The 12,285-nt window shown below is 44.7% G+C and overlaps 1 protein-coding gene across 1 annotated transcript in view; it reads right to left on the bottom strand.

Moving 5' to 3' along the window:
- Positions 1 to 582: 582 nt before the first annotated feature.
- Positions 583 to 12,285, bottom strand: part of LOC139266612 (ectonucleotide pyrophosphatase/phosphodiesterase family member 3-like) — a 179,129-nt gene continuing 167,426 nt past the window's right edge. Inside the window, exons 24-25 of the mRNA XM_070884205.1 lie at positions 4,067 to 4,223; positions 583 to 753 (exon numbers count right to left, since the gene is read on the bottom strand). Of these exons, the coding sequence (XP_070740306.1) occupies positions 583 to 753; positions 4,067 to 4,223 (328 nt within the window). The remainder of the gene's footprint in view (positions 754 to 4,066; positions 4,224 to 12,285) is intronic.

Genomic DNA, 12,285 nt, shown 5'->3' on the forward strand with positions numbered 1-12,285 from the left:
CCCACAAAATTGGTGCTGTTTACATCAGTTTTATACCCGAAAAATAGGTGTGACAGGGTCCAATTTCACCCCCACAAACTCTGAATCTAACACCCAGAAACACACCCAGAAACAATGATCTTATGGGGTGGCAAAGCTACACAAGATGCTGTATGTAATGCACAAAGTCAAAGCATGGGGGGCACTGGATCACATCTTTTTCTCTCTTCTCGCAGTGATTTACACAACTCGACCATCTTACGGAAGCATTGAGAGAAAGGGAAGAAGACTGAATCTGATGGCTGGTGACAATGGCATCTTTGAACAGCAGGTTATTGAGCAACACTGGCAAAACTCGAGGAGCAGCCTGTGATGGCATGACCCAGACAGATTAGGGAGGAAATAATACCTTACAAAAAAGCAGAATGTTATTTTTTTTCAGAATTTACTCCATGCTGAGATTCTAAATCAACAGAGAGCAAGAAATCAGATTCATCATTATAAATTCTATCAGACTACTCAAAATCAGTTTTAAAGATTTGCAAAAGAGGAAACATGCATATTTAAGTTCTAAATAAACAAAATCTTCGTTAAAATTATTAATTAAACTTTAGGTATAAATTGAGGTAAAAATGTTTTTAGCTGTAAAATCTCTGTGATTGGCTGCTTTCTCTCCTGATAAAAATCAAGTCCAGTGATCAGCTCCACATCCCGCACTCGTGCTGTGTGATCCCAGATTCGACCTTCAACCCACTGGGATTCCTCTTTGCCATCCTGCAAAAAATACAGGATTCATTATCTATGAGTAATATGTTTTGTTTCTTTCCTGTTTAAGATTATACACATTCTTATCATAAAATGTTCTGCATTGTTAAATAAAATTAAGAAACTTCCTACTTACTGCTTACAGTTCTAATGTCCTTTAGGAAAGGAAACCTGCCATCCATATTCCTTACCTGGTCTGGCCTGTATGTGACTCCAGACCCACAGCAATGTGTTTGACTCTGACATGTCCTCTGAAATGGCCTAACATACCAGTATAAGGTGGCTCACCATCACCTTCGCAAGGCAATTAGGGATGGGCAATAAATAATGGCTTTGCCAGCGATGCCCACCTCCCATAAATGAATTTAAAAAGTTCAAAAATGTACTGGATCACATTGTTTTAATATATATGTGTAATTAAAAGTTTGTATGTAGTGTGCATTCACAGTTTCCTTCACACACACATACCCTTTTCGGGGTCTCAGGTACCTGGGCTTTCCCTGAATGAAGAGGCTTAACCAGGTAACAGAGCACAACTCCTCAAATGAACCAGTGCACACATCCTGTGGACTTCGTACCAGACTGCAGCATAGAACAGCCACATTTCATTGAATCTAATGGACACAAAGGTGATCTTACAAACAAGTAGTTATGAAACACTCTGTGAATGACCAGTCTTGGCATCAATCATTAAAAAATAATCCTATCACTTCAAATTTTTTTAGGGTACCAGTCAATCTCCCATGCATTGCATATGGTGAGCTGAGACTCAATGTAGTCTTCAGGTGAAGCAGGATTAGAAGACAGGAGATAATTGGGTCAAGATGCACAATATAATTTAGTTGCACGTCATACATTCAGTCCTTAATGTTTTATATAATACTTTGATTTTATATTATTTATAGTTAAATAGAAAAAACTTACAGCAACTTGGGAGGCAGAGAAGTAGAGTTGGTTGGAACATAGAATTTTCTATGCAGTATAGCCTGAGGAGCTGGGAGATGCCAAACTAAGACATCACTGGTGGGAAGGTATAATTGCAGTATGACAATTTAACAGGCATTTGATATTTTGGGGAGAAAATTGCGGTCGGAGACTTCCTTCATACGGACGCCTCTGACCCGAAAAAAATCTACAAATCTACCTTTGGTCTCGGAGAAATGTAAGATCCCGGTCGGAGGCCTAGATTCGCTGCGCAGCGCATGGGGACCTGTCTTCGAAGTACGTACGGAGAAGCTGGAGTCACGTGGGCCTGGGCGCCCAATCACTATGCAGTATTTTCATTGCTAAAAATAGGAGCTCTCTTTGTACAGGCTCCCATTACTATCAATGAGAAAAAACCCTAAAACACCAAAACACAGCATCACATATTTAAAAATTAAATGTTTTAGAGAAAAAATATATATTTGGGGGAATTTTTTGTGTTTTAGCAGTGTTAAAAATAAACTTACCTTAATAGACAGGGTTTTTAATATAAACATGAGTGTTTAAATTTAATTTTTATATGTTTTAAAACTCTTACGCTGGTAAAAGTAAGCCATGTGCCTGCTTTTACCAGGCATAAAAGTTTGAAAGACATTGGCTGGGCATGAGTTGGGCAAATAGCCCAATCTCTCCCACATGGATGTCCTTCTCCCGGGGATGCGGAGGATCTGTCAAGAGAAATCTTAACAGATCGGAAAGCTTGTTTTTGTCACATGCACATCGCACCCTGAAAACCGGCTTTTGCAAGGTCTCCCTGAGTCCATCCGCAATTCGTACAGACCCAACAAGGCCGGAATTTTTAGCCCTATAAATGCGGGGAGAGGAATTTATAATGGAAAAGTGGACAAGAATGCATGGTAAGATTTTTAATATCGTCTAAATACAGCACATTTTGGAAGGGAAATAAAGCAGTAAATTTTTACAATTCCATTCATCATGCCAGTAAGGATGAAAAAAATGTATCTTTCAGAATCATGTAAATAACTAAGAAAAGGAAAGAGGGTTTTGGGCACGGATCAACAAAAAATAAACAAATACTTGCATTCCTAGGAAATACTGCAAATCCACTGTGAAAAGTGGAGCAAAACAATTATAATGTGAATAACAGAATAAGGTTTTCAGAGGGAACGAATAAAAAAGATTGCTTGCATTTTAAAACAGGAGTGGTTACAAACTTTCTCCATGGGTTCTGCCAATTTCCTGCCAGACAACCTCTGTGGAAATTCCAGGTGGATGTGTTCATGGTCTTTTTATACACGCAAGAATTTCCAACATAAAATTAATGGTCAAACACTGCCTAGAAGGCTGGTGGACGCAGATTCAATTATAACTTTCAATATGGAATTGGATAATGCTTGAAGGGGGAAAATTTGCAGGGCTGTGAAGAAAGGAGAGTGGGACGAATTGAATAGCTGTTTCAAAGAACCGGCACAGGCACGATGGGCCAAATGGTCTCCATCTTTGTGGTATCATTCTATGATATTTCTGCAATCTTCTGCATGAATACTGGGCTACGGTTTGTATTTGCAAGTTTCTTGACAACAAGCATATTCATTTTTTTTTAAATCATAAAATCCTTCTGGATTAATACATTAAACGGACACTCTTTTCATGAAAAAGTGTTTTAGAAGCCAGTTTTGTTTGTTTACAAAGACAATAGGATAATATAAATGATACCGAAGTGCAATATTTTAGGCTAGACATTCTAGTGGAGTTCTGTCCAGCGGATTGGAATTTGGGGTGAAATGTGGCTCAGTTGGATTTCCACCTCATTTAAATTAATTAGGAATTACTGATCGGGAGAGGGACAGTTCTCTGGCCTGCTTCTGGCCTGCTTCCACCCAACTTCCCCCGGCCCCACCCCTCCCCTCACCCCAATCACATTCTTGCAGCAGTTTGGAAGAGGGTGAGGGCATGTTGGGGGGTGTTCTTAGGCTATCTCATCTGCTTTTATCAGTCATAAGAATATCACGGGCATTCGCTGGGCAGAAGTTGGGCAAATAGCCCATCTCTCCGCCCGTGGAAACCCTTTACTTCCGGGTGCATGCGATCTGTCAACAGATCACAAGTTTCGGGTTTAGGCGCATGTGCAGTGCATGCCTAAACCCAGAACTTGCAGGACCCCTACGGGTGCGTGCACACCTCTTAAGCTCCCGTAAGCACTGTGAATTCAGGACCATTGTATTTTAGACCATTATAATAATATAAGCTTGCACAGTGGCAATACTTCCAACAATGAAAGCATTGTATAGATAAATTGAATTTAAATGATAGATTTCATACATTAGAAACAAAATCAAAATTTGTGCTCTTGCCAGAATTGTTCTACTTTACTTACTGGGCAGCTCTCACTGTTATCTGGCCTGTGTGGTAGAATGAAGGACGTTACATTCAGTGAGCCTTCACAATGCTGAGGGGTCTGTGTATTGTTCTTGCAGTTGGTAAGGACTAGATAGTAGTGAGTTGGGATGGGGATCACTGTGTCCTTTACATACCTAGAGAAATAACATGCAAAGTTACTCTCAAGATTTCAACATTCATCATTAGAAGTACTTAAAGAAAAATACATTTTAGGTTGCTTAAGTATAAAATTATAGTATTCCTGTCACTGTGATATCATCCAAGAATTTATTTTTTGCTCCTGCCAGTGACTTGAAGTCTTGAAATGAAATAATATGCTGCTCTTGGAAATATTTACTTTTCTACAATCACTGGTTTAAAACTGGCACCTTCTGTTACAGCTCCCTTATGGAGGAATCCTTAATTTATTAGATTGGTGGTCAATAATATTCCATAACTGGGTGAAAACAGAAATCATCTGTGTGAAGGCTGTATCTGGAAGGGGGTTCCTTAAATTAGTGCCATCAGATATTTCAGCAATTCAAGCTGCTCCAGAAACAATTTTACAAGCTCGAGGCCTTTAAAATAATGAAGGGATGAGACGGTGTCCATGTGGATAAACTGTTTAACTTAGTTAGGGTAGGGAGAATGAAGGACATGTGAATAAGGAGGTTTTTCTGTTCAGAGAGCTCAATGAACTTAGAAACAAGTTACCAGCTCATGAAAGGAATGTGGATTTGCTGCAAGCATTCAAAATGGAACTGGACAAGTACCTTCAGGCTGCATTTTCAGTTAAAGGCTTCTTAGGGCACTAATGACTAGGGTAAATTTAGCACCCTATCAAAGTTTGCACCTCCAGCCGGAAAATTCACCCAAAACTCAGTGACAATGATTGGGGGCGTTACACATGTGCTTGCCTGCCCCAACCGAAAACCGCTGATCAAAAAAAGCTCCATTCCTTGCGCATGCGCAGAGGCGTGCTATAGGTCCCGAAGCCAGTCGAAAGTTTAAGGCGTGGCATTATAAGTTTGAGCATGCGTAGATCTACCTGTGCACTTCAAATAGAGCAGGAGAAATGGTGCAGCAGGAAGGATGCCAGACAGCACACCACCTCTCTGCCATGGCCGCTGAGGCATTAATACAGGCCATTGAGAGGAGTTGGCCTGCCTTGCATCTCGTTGGAGGAAGGAAGCCCCTGCCAAGAGTGTTTAGGGGGATTTGGAGGGAAATTGCATAGGAGGTGTCAGCGACAGACATGGTGCCTAGAACTGCTACCCAATGTTGCAAGAAGTTTAATGACCTCACGAGGACGGCAAAGTGATTACCCTTTACATTTATGCACCACTGCTATGGTTGCAACATCACTGTCTCACACAATGTAAAGTCTTTGATGGACCTGCCCCTTCTCTGTGTTCCATGCCCTACGCATTCAGGCGGCACGGACCCTCTTTTTCCCTATTCATTTTCACCCCTCCTCCTTTGCCTCGATATGCACTGGGCAAATGTCATCCTAGGTGGCTCTCACCTCCTCCCAGCCTTCCTACATGCTCTGTGCGCAGCCACACAGATTATAATGCACATCTTTACACTGCCAGACAGTAGCAGCTAATCTACTATGGAACGCACATGTGCCACACGATGAGCTGCACACTCACTCATACCTTCATCTTGTTCTTATTGTAGATGAAATTGCCGCTTAATCGCCGGGAGCAGCAGCAGACTGGAGGCGGGGAGCCTGATCTGCAGGACCTCACTGAGGTGGAGCAGCGAGTGTCGACCCTCATGGACATCCCAGTTCACGCAGTGATGTCCGGCGAGGCAGAATCCCCTATGGGTATTGATGGTATTGACGGCTCCTGGCCCCAGCACCTACAGCAACGCCCAGTGGGAGGGAAAATTCGGAGGCTAGCTCTCCGGAGAGTGAGTCGGCCCAGGAATCCCACTGAGAGACAGGCAGACATGGACCTGGACTTGGTGGCTCTGTCCAGAGAGACCACACAAATGCACGGCGGCCTCATGGGTGCATTGGATAGAGTCGCTCAGAGCATCGATGCACTTGCTGTGAGTGTGGCAGAGACTGCCTCAAGCATTGCCCATGCCTCTCAGGAGAGACAATGAATTCAGACATCTGTTGAGGGGCGTATTGAAGACTGCCTCCAGAGTGGTTCAGGCATCGGAAACGTTGCTTGAGCACCACTATTGTCTGTTTGATGATGCTGCGGATGACCGCATCGCTCTCATTGTAGCGATGCTCCGCTTCAGTGGTGGAGTTGCTATGGGGGGTCATGAGCTAGGTGGCTAGGCCGTATCCTTTGTCCCCGAACAACCAGCTGCGCCCTTCCGGTCGTGGCCGAAACAATTGTGACACAGTGCTCTCATGCAGGATGAAAGCATCGTGTGCGCTCCCTGGATTGCGGACATTCAGTGAGGATGCGCTGCGTGTGGTCGCACACCGGCTGCATGTTTAGGGAATGGTATCCCTTTCGGTTTCTGAATACCTCTGCGTTGTGGAATGGTGTTCACAAGTCCACGTGCGTGCAGTAATGGCTCCTTGAACCCTCGGGAAGCCCGCAAACCTGCCAAAGGCACATGCCCGCACATTCGGGTGAATTTATAATGGGGAACAAAGAAATGGCAGACCAATTGAACAAGTACTTTAGTTCCGTCTTCACAAAGGAAGACACAAATAACCTTCCAGATGTACTAGGGGACCGAATGTCTAGTGAGAAGGAGGAACTGAAGGATATTCTTATTAGGCGGGAAATTGTGTTAGGGAAATTGACGGGATTGAAGGCCGATAAATCCCCGGGGCCTGATAGTCTACATCCCAGAGTACTTAAGGAAGTGGCCCTAGAAATCGTGGATGCATTGGTGATAATTTTCCAACAGTCTATCGACCCTGGATCAGTTCCTATGGACTGGAGGGTTGTTAATGTAACACCACTTTTTTTAAAAAGTGGGAGGGAGAAAACGGGTTATTATAGACCGGTTAGCCTGACATCAGTGGTAGGGAAAATGTTGGAATCAATCATTAAGGATGAAATAGCAGCGCATTTGGAAAACAGTGATAGGATTGGTCCAAGTCAGCATGGATTTATGAAGGGGAAATCATGCTTGACAAATCTTCTGGAATTTTTTGAGGATGTAACTAGTAGAGTGGACAAGGGAGAACCAGTGGATGTGGTGTATTTGGATTTTCAAAAGGCTTTTGACAAAGATCCCACACAAGAGATTGGTGTGCAAAATCAAAGCATATGGTACTTGAGGTAATGTACTGACGTGGATAGAGAACTGGTTGGCAGACAGGAAGCAGAGAGTCGGGATTAACGGGTCCTTTTCAGAATGGCAGGCAGTAACTAGTGGAGTGCCGCAGGGCTCAGTGCTGGGACCCCAGCTCTTTACAATATATATTAATGATTTAGATGATGGAATTGAGTGTAATATCTCCAAGTTTGCAGATGACACTAAACTGGGTGGCGGTGTGAGCTGTGAGGAGGACGCTAAGAGGCTGCAGGGTGATTTGGACAGGTTAGGCGAGTGGGCAAATACATGGCAGATGCAATATAATGTGGATAAATGTGAGGTTATCTACTTTGGGGGCAAAAACACGAAGGCAGAATATTATTTGAATGGCGGCAAATTAGGAAAAGGGGAGCTGCAGCGAGACCTGGGTGTCATGGTTCATCAGTCATTGAAGGTTGGCATGCAGGTACAGCAGGCGGTGAAGAAGGCAAATGGTATGTTGGCCTTCATAGCAAGGGGATTTGAGTATAGGAGCAGGGAAATCTTACTGCAATTGTACAGAACCTTGATGAGGCCCCACCTGGAATATTGTGTTCAGTTTTGGTCTAAGGACGTTCTTGCTATTGAGGGAGTGCAACGAAGGTTCACCAGACTGATTCCAGGGATGGCTGGGCTGACATATGAGGAGAGACTGGATCAACTGGGCCTTTATACACTGGAGTTTAGAAGGATGAGAGGGGATCTCATAGAAACATATAAGATTCTGACTGGACTGGACAGGTTAGATGCGGGAAGAATGTTTCCGATGTTGGGGAAGTCCAGAACCAGGGGACACAGTCTTAGGATAAGGGGCAGGCCATTTAGGACTGAGATGAAGAGAAACTTCTTCACTCAGAGAGTTGTTAACCTGTGGAATTCCCTGCCGCAGAGAGTTGTAGATGCCAGTTCATTGGATATATTCAAGAGCAAGTTAGATATGGCCCTTGTGGCTAAAGGGATCAAGGGGTATGGAGAGAAAGCAGGAAAGGGGTACTGAAGGAATGATCAGCCATGATCTTATTGAATGGTGGTGCAGGCTCGAAGGGCCGGATGGCCTACTCCTGCACCTATTTTCTATGTTTCTATGTTTCTGGCTCTCCCTGCTCACTGGGAAGGTTCTGAAGTCCATTCTGCGGGTGTAGAGGACCTTTGTGATGTGGCGAATGCAGTGATGTGCAGCATATTGAGAGATGAAACCAGATCAGCAGCGAGAAAACAAAGCCTCAGGATCTACATCGGATCATTGCATTCAAGGTGCGACGAGAGATCGTGGCGGAGGTGCGGCAAATGAGGGTACAAGGCCTAGAAGAGCCGAGGGCCCGGGGCAGCATGGGCCAGCTCACACTGCGATATGTGTGCGCACTAGGTCCATGCAGCAGAACTGGTCTCCAGTCGTCCTGGTTAACCCTTGCCACTGGATAAAGGCCTAGCTCTGTCGAGCCCGTGTGGTGGCTGATGTGCAACGGTCACCACACGTTAAAAAAATCCACGCACAGGCATCTTCCACCCCCTCAATTGGAGTTCAGGACTGGAACATCGGGTCCTTCATTGAAACATCTGTGAACTCGTGGAAGCAAGTCACCCTCGTTCGAGGGACCGCCTATGATGATGATTGAGAAATGCTGCATATGCCCCTTGCGGCAGCCTGGAAGGAGCCGGAGGCATAAAAGGCCAGTGCCATAGTGTCCTTCACTGCGACAGGCAGCGCACTCCTGGTGCCAATGTGAAGCAGCAGGTCTGCTTGTAGGAGATGGCATATCTCTGTCGGCACTTCCTTTCGGAAGCATAGCCTTCTCATATACTACTCCGCAGAGAGCTGGAGGTATGAGGATTGCTGTAAGGCCTCCTGTCCAGACGTCTTCAGTCTCTCCTGATCTGTGGCCCGACATGCCCTTCGGGTGCAGGATATTCTGAAATGGGAGGGAGAACAGCCAGTTGTCGTGGTGCACATTGGTACCAACGACCTAGGTTAAAAAAAGGGATGAGGTCCTACGAAACGAATTTAAGGAGCTAGGAGCTAAATTAAAAAGTAGGACCTCAAAAGTAGTAATCTCGGGATTGCTACCAGTGCCACGTGATAGTCAGAGTAGGAATCGCAGGATAGCGCAGATGAATACGTGGCTTGAGCAGTGGTGCAGCAGGGAGGGATTCAAATTCCTGGGGCATTGGGACCGGTTCTGGGGGAGGTGGGACCAGTACAAACCGGACGGTCTGCACCTGGGCAGGACCGGAACCAATGTCCTAGGGGGAGTGTTTGCTAGTGCTGTTGGGGAGGATTTAAACTAATATGGCAGGGGGATGGGAACCAATGCAGGGAGACAGAGGGAAACAAAAAGGAGGCAAAAGCAAAAGACAGAAAGGAGATGAGGAAAAGTGGAGGGCGGAGAAACCCAAGGCAAATAACAAAAAGGGCCACTGTACAGCAAAATTCTAAAAGGACAAAGGGTGTTAAAAAAACAAGCCTGAAGGCTTTGTGTCTTAATGCAAGGAGTATCCGCAATAAGGTGGATGAATTAACTGTGCAAATAGATGTTAATAAATATGATGTGATTGGGATTACGGAGACGTGGCTCCAGGATGATCAGTGCTGGGAACTCAACATTCAGGGGTATTCGACATTCAGGAAGGATAGAGTAAAGGGAAAAGGAGGTGGGGTAGCATTGTTGGTTAAAGAGGAGATTAATGCAATAGTTAGGAAAGACATTAGCTTGGATGATGTGGAATCTATATGGGTAGAGCTGCAGAACACCAAAGGGCAAAAAACGTTAGTAGGAGTTGTGTACAGACCTCCAAACAGTAATAGGGATGTTGGGGAGGGCATCAAACAGGAAATTAGGGGTGCATGCAATAAAGGTGTAGCAGTTATAATGGGTGACTTTAATATGCACATAGATTGGGCTAGCCAAACTGGAAGCAATACGGTGGAGGAGGATTTCCTGGAGTGCATAAGGGATGGTTTTCTAGACCAGTATGTTGAGGAACCAACTAGGGGGGAGGCCATCTTAGACTGGGTGTTGTGTAATGAGAGAGGATTAATTAGCAATCTCATTGTGCGAGGCCCCTTGGGGAAGAGTGACCATAATATGGTGGAATTCTGCATGAGGATGGAGAATGAAAAAGTTAATTCAGAGACCATGGTCCAGAACTTAAAGAAGGGTAACTTTGAAGGTATGAGGCGTGAATTGGCTAGGATAGATTGGCGAATGATACTTAGGGGGTTGACTGTGGATGGGCAATGGCAGACATTTAGAGACCGCATGGATGAATTACAACAATTGTACATTCCTGTCTGGCGTAAAAATAAAAAAGGGAAGGTGGCTCAACCGTGGCTATCAAGGGAAATCAGGGATAGTATTAAAGCCAAGGAAGTGGCATACAAATTGGCCAGAAATAGCAGCGAACCTGGGGACTGGGAGAAATTTAGAACTCAGCAGAGGAGGACAAAGGGTTTGATTAGGGCAGGGAAAATAGAGTACGAGAAGAAGCTTGCAGGGAACATTAAGGTGGATTGCAAAAGTTTCTATAGGTATGTAAAGAGAAAAAGGTTAGTAAAGACAAACGTAGGTCCCCTGCAGTCAGAATCAGGGGAAGTCATAACGGGGAACAAAGAAATGGCAGACCAATTGAACAAGTACTTTGGTTCTGTATTCACTAAGGAGGATACAAACAACCTTCCGGATATAAAAGGGGTCAGAGGGCAGAGGGTCTAGTAAGGAGGGGGAACTGAGGGAAATCTTTATTAGTCGGGAAATTGTGTTGGGGAAATTGATGGGATTGAAGGCCGATAAATCCCCAGGGCCTGATGGATTGCATCCCAGAGTACTTAAGGAGGTGGCCTTGGAAATAGCGGATGCATTGACAGTCATTTTCCAACATTCCATTGACTCTGGATCAGTTTCTATGGAGTGGAGGGTAGCCAATGTAACCCCACTTTTTAAAAAAGGAGGGAGAGAGAAAACAGGGAATTATAGACCGGTCAGCCTGACCTCAGTAGTGGGTAAAATGATGGAATCAATTATTAAGGATGTCATAGCAGTGCATCTGGAAAATGGTGACATGATAGGTCCAAGTCAGCATGGATTTGTGAAAGGGAAATCATGCTTGACAAATCTTCTGGAATTTTTTGAGGATGTTTCCAGTAAAGTGGACAAAGGAGAACCAGTTGATGTGGTATATTTGGACTTTCAGAAGGCTTTCGACAAGGTCCCACACAAGAGATTAATGTGCAAAGTTAAAGCACATGGGATTGGGGGTAGTGTGCTGACGTGGATTGAGAACTGGTTGTCAGACAGGAAGCAAAGAGTAGGAGTAAACGGGTACTTTTCAGAATGGCAGGCAGTGACTAGTGGGGTGCCGCAAGGTTCTGTGCTGGGGCCCCAGCTGTTTACATTGTACATTAATGATTTAGACGAGGGGATTAAATGCAGTATCTCCAAATTTGCGGATGACACTAAGTTGGGTGGCAGTATGAGCTGCGAGGAGGATGCTATTAGGCTGCAGAGTGACTTGGATAGGTTAGGTGAGTGGGCAAATGCATGGCAGATGAAGTATAATGTGGATAAATGTGAGGTTATCCACTTTGGTGGTAAAAACAGAGAGACAGACTATTATCTGAATGGTGACAGATTAGGAAAAGGGAAGGTGCAACGAGACCTGGGTGTCATGGTACATCAGTCATTGAAGGTTGGCATGCAGGTACAGCAGGTGGTTAAGAAAGCAAATGGCATGTTGGCCTTCATAGCGAGGGGATTTGAATACAGGGGCAGGGAGGTGTTGCTACAGTTGTACAGGGCCTTGGTGAGGCCACACCTGGAGTATTGTGTACAGTTTTGGTCTCCTAACTTGAGGAAGGACATTCTTGCTATTGAGGGAGTGCAGCGAAGATTCACCAGACTGATTCCCGGGATGGCGGGACTGACCTATCAAGAAAGACTG

The sequence above is a fragment of the Pristiophorus japonicus genome, chromosome 7 (assembly GCF_044704955.1).
Source record: "Pristiophorus japonicus isolate sPriJap1 chromosome 7, sPriJap1.hap1, whole genome shotgun sequence".
Classification (NCBI taxonomy): Eukaryota; Metazoa; Chordata; class Chondrichthyes; family Pristiophoridae; genus Pristiophorus; species Pristiophorus japonicus.